Raw genomic sequence first — 3,838 nt, 5'->3', positions numbered from 1 at the left:
ATGTCTTGGGGAAACTATCAAATTTGTGCTATTATTGACGTGATTGAAGGGCATGCTTGCTTAAAATGCAGCTCTATGGAACACCATCTAGGCTGATCAAGGAAATTTGGGTCGTTGGATTTCCAAGATGAAAGTTTAAAATCTAGAAAATTACTGATTTTCAAAGTAATTAATTACAAAATACGATTTTAATTTATTATTAGTTCAGTACGTCAAGACCGACCGGTGAACATGTTTTATTCCAATTTCTAGAATTCGAGAAATTATTCTTACTACAATAAATTGACATCAAACACACTATATAACTACTAGTAAAGACATAAGGGACACACACACCTACAAAAATGGAAGATTGAAGTTAGAGAAATATCGGACAGATAATATAATTGGGGATAGGACTTTTTAAGTAATAGCTTCTCTCATCGTTCTCACAATCAATCATATCTCAATACACAATTGAGTTGTGCATAGGTGAATAAATGAATTGGGGGTTAGGATTATTTGAGGCTGCTGAAATTAGGGACGAATTATTGGGGTTTAAAGAAGTTTAGGGGATCATGGAAGTCGTGTCTCACATATGATAATTTTGATGAGTTGGATGATTTGACTGAATTGTAATTTTTAACAATCGTAACTTGTAATGTAGGATTTTCATGAGACACGTCAACAACGAGGGGAATGGAATATTATGAATGATGAATGGAGTACAACGACTCAAAGATGAGTAACTATTGGGAAACATTTTGAAATTTGATGAGTAAATCATGACCATTATATTAAGTTGGGTAAGTAATGAAATATTTTACATGAATAGTTTGGTGAAGTTGTAATTTTTTTAACAACCATAACTTGTCATATGAAATTGTTTGAGCATCAACAGGAACGGAATTTGACGAATGATGAATGGAGTACAAACTTGCAAAGTTCGGTGAACATTGTGAAATACTTTGAAGTTTAGTAACAATGATTATAGTATAAGTTGGGTGACTAACAAATATTTTACTCTCATGCTCTCTCTCTCTAATTTTCATAACATAGACGGTTTGTCAAAGAGAGAGAGAGAGAGAGAGAGAGAGAGAGAGAGAAATATAGATAGACAGCCTTTGTTGAATCTTCATGTTCTCCTTTCTTTCTTATTTTGTAGTGAATCTGTGTAAGATATCGTTTCTATCAACTATTGTGAACAACAAGATTGCAAAGTTTGTGCAATTTGAGTTGTAAAGGTTCGTTTGGTGTGATTAGTCTTGGAAGCTGTTAATCTTGGTGACAACAAGTTGAGAGTTGCCAGATTTAACCGCTGGCCTTCGAGCAAACACCGTTTGTGTTCTTGCAGTGCTTGTTTGTTATCAGGAGAGCTCATCAATAGTTCAATACCATAATGATACAGCCATAAACAAGATACAGAGCAAGAAACTTGAAAAAATAAAAAATAAAAAATTAGAAAAAATGAAAAACAAACAAAACCCAGAATTCGAAACTCGATTCATGGAATTATAATCCATCATTCTTAAGATTCTTTATTCAAAAAGTCCTCTAAATCATTCTGTTTGAACCAAAAACAAGTAAACATTGATTAAAAAAAAAAAAAACCTTAATGGATCAATAATCTAAAACTAAGCCAAAAAAAATAAATAAATAAATCTATTTTATACGTAAATAATTTTGCTGATCCATCTACCCAGCAGCATTCAAGACCTTGCCAATCTCGAAAGAGACAAAAGCATCCACACAAGCATACTGCACTTGATCATGCGTCAACTGTGGGTTATCCCACCAACTCATAGTCACCATTCTTGGCTTCTCAAAATCTTTCCCAAGCACAAATCTGGCCAAATCCTTCAGCCCAATATTCCACGACTCACTTATATGATAAGTATCCACCGCCAGCTTACTCAAATCCACGGCATTCACATTGTACCCAAACCCATAGTTTTTCCTAAGTTTTTCCAAGTCGGATGCAATACCAACGCCCACAAAAGTGTGGTCCTGGTTGGAGAGGAACTCAACGAGATGGTGTGGAATATAAGAGGAGTAGATGAGTTGGTAGATGAGACAGCGGCGATCCACACAGAGCTGGAGGGTGGCAACTGGATTCTGAATGCGGTTGATGCTGGGTCTCCACTCTACGTCGAGACCGACGATCAGGTGGCGACGGTGGTTGTTGAGGTACTGGGTTTCGGACAGCCACTGTGACACCATGGTGGGGTCGTAAGTTACTAGAGTGTGGATGACGTCTCCGAAGAAGTTAACGTCGTACAGTTTGTGGGTGTTTTGTCGTATCTGGTACTCTTCAATGGTAATCGCCATTGCTCCGCCTCTGTGCCTTCTTTGAGATGATTCATTAGATATAGAGAGAGAGGGAGAGAGCTTTATGAAAGGCAATAGTATATTATTATTATTACAATCTTTTTTGTTTTAGAATTACTTTTAGAAACTCATAGCTCATTATAAAGGCAATCCTAAGGTGACTAATCTCTTGTTTTAAAAGAATTATTGCGTATACTCCTAAATAGATTGAGCTTTTACAAATTTCAATTTTTATTATTTATTTTGTTTTATTATTATTATTTTTTTGAGAGCATGATAATAGAAAAATTATAAAACTCTTCAAATTTTAACTTCATTGAATAGAGTCAGAAGGGAGGATCGATGGTGGGATAGTTAAACAAATAACAATGGATAATTATATTATAAATTTTTTTAGAAGGATTTTAAAAATAATTGACTAAGTATTTTAATGCCTTAGGTAGAATGAATCTTTGATTTTCCTTTTTAAAGATTGGCGTCCATACATAGAATGAGCTCTCTTTTGAATCTACATGGGATTAACTCAGATAAATTACAAATAAATAATTAATTGAAATTTATTTGTATGTTTTTGAAAATTTTAGAAGTATAATTGCAATCTGTTCTTTATTTTTTCTTTAGTTTTGTTATAGTTAAATAGGAGGATATATTTGTTATTTCACTGCTTTTAATTGAGAAAATTGATAAAAATTATGGTTTCCATAATGAAATGTAAAAATGAGGGTGAAAATGTCAAAAAATGAAAGTTAGAGACATTTTGCACATAATATTGAAAAGTATGAACGTTTTGTACTAATTATCCTTTTAATAATTTATTTGGACTTATTTGTATATTTTTAAAAAGTTTGGGAGTGTGATTACAATTTATTCTTTAATTTTTCTTCCTTTTTTGTTTTATTTAAATAGAAGAGTACGTTTGTTGTTTTATTTTTTTATTAAGAAATTGAATAAAAATGATAATTTTCACAATGAAATGTGAAAATAGGGTGAAAATGTCAAAAAAAAATGGAATGTATGAACGTTTTGTATAATAACATTAAAAGGTAAAGACGTTTTGTGCTAATTACCCAAAAAAAATAGTATTTTTTGTAAAACTATGAGATAATTGTTGATGTCCATTTGATTTTATCTGAATACTTAGATAAGTCATATTTCACTTTGTATGAGGTTATTCTATTTTGATTTTAACTCTCAATTTAAACCCTACAAATATGAGACATTGATTCTCAATAAAATATACGCTTGAATTTTGACTTTCTCTATTTTTTCTCTTATATTTCTATCTTGTTTCTTTAGTTTTATAACACCAATACGATAACTCATAATTCAATAATTATTTTCTTAAAACAAAAATAAGAACAAAAAAAAAATCATTGAATCATTTTTTTCTAACTACTCGTTCCAGCTCCAAGATTATTTTCCTAGGTGCCTAGTCCCAAAGTATACAATGATTCAAACATATGAGTCGTTCCTTACACTTTCATCCCTCATTACAATTTATAAAATGTTTGGTTTCTGACTCAAATTAGGG

At 31.8% G+C, this 3,838-nt stretch overlaps 1 protein-coding gene across 1 annotated transcript; it reads right to left on the bottom strand.

The window, feature by feature from the left end:
- Nucleotides 1–1,507: 1,507 nt before the first annotated feature.
- Nucleotides 1,508–2,329, bottom strand: LOC111392883 (Werner Syndrome-like exonuclease). Its single transcript, XM_023018290.1, has one exon. It carries the CDS (start codon nucleotides 2,305–2,307, stop codon nucleotides 1,675–1,677), a length of 633 nt encoding a protein of 210 aa, XP_022874058.1. The 5' UTR covers nucleotides 2,308–2,329; the 3' UTR covers nucleotides 1,508–1,674.
- Between the last annotated feature and the right edge of the window lie 1,509 nt (nucleotides 2,330–3,838).

Source organism: Olea europaea, unplaced genomic scaffold (genome assembly GCF_002742605.1).
Source record: "Olea europaea var. sylvestris unplaced genomic scaffold, O_europaea_v1 scaffold992, whole genome shotgun sequence".
In the NCBI taxonomy this organism is placed as follows: Eukaryota; Viridiplantae; Streptophyta; class Magnoliopsida; order Lamiales; family Oleaceae; genus Olea; species Olea europaea.
Note: the sequence above shows the minus strand (reverse complement) of the source record. Positions and strands in the feature narration are given on the sequence as shown.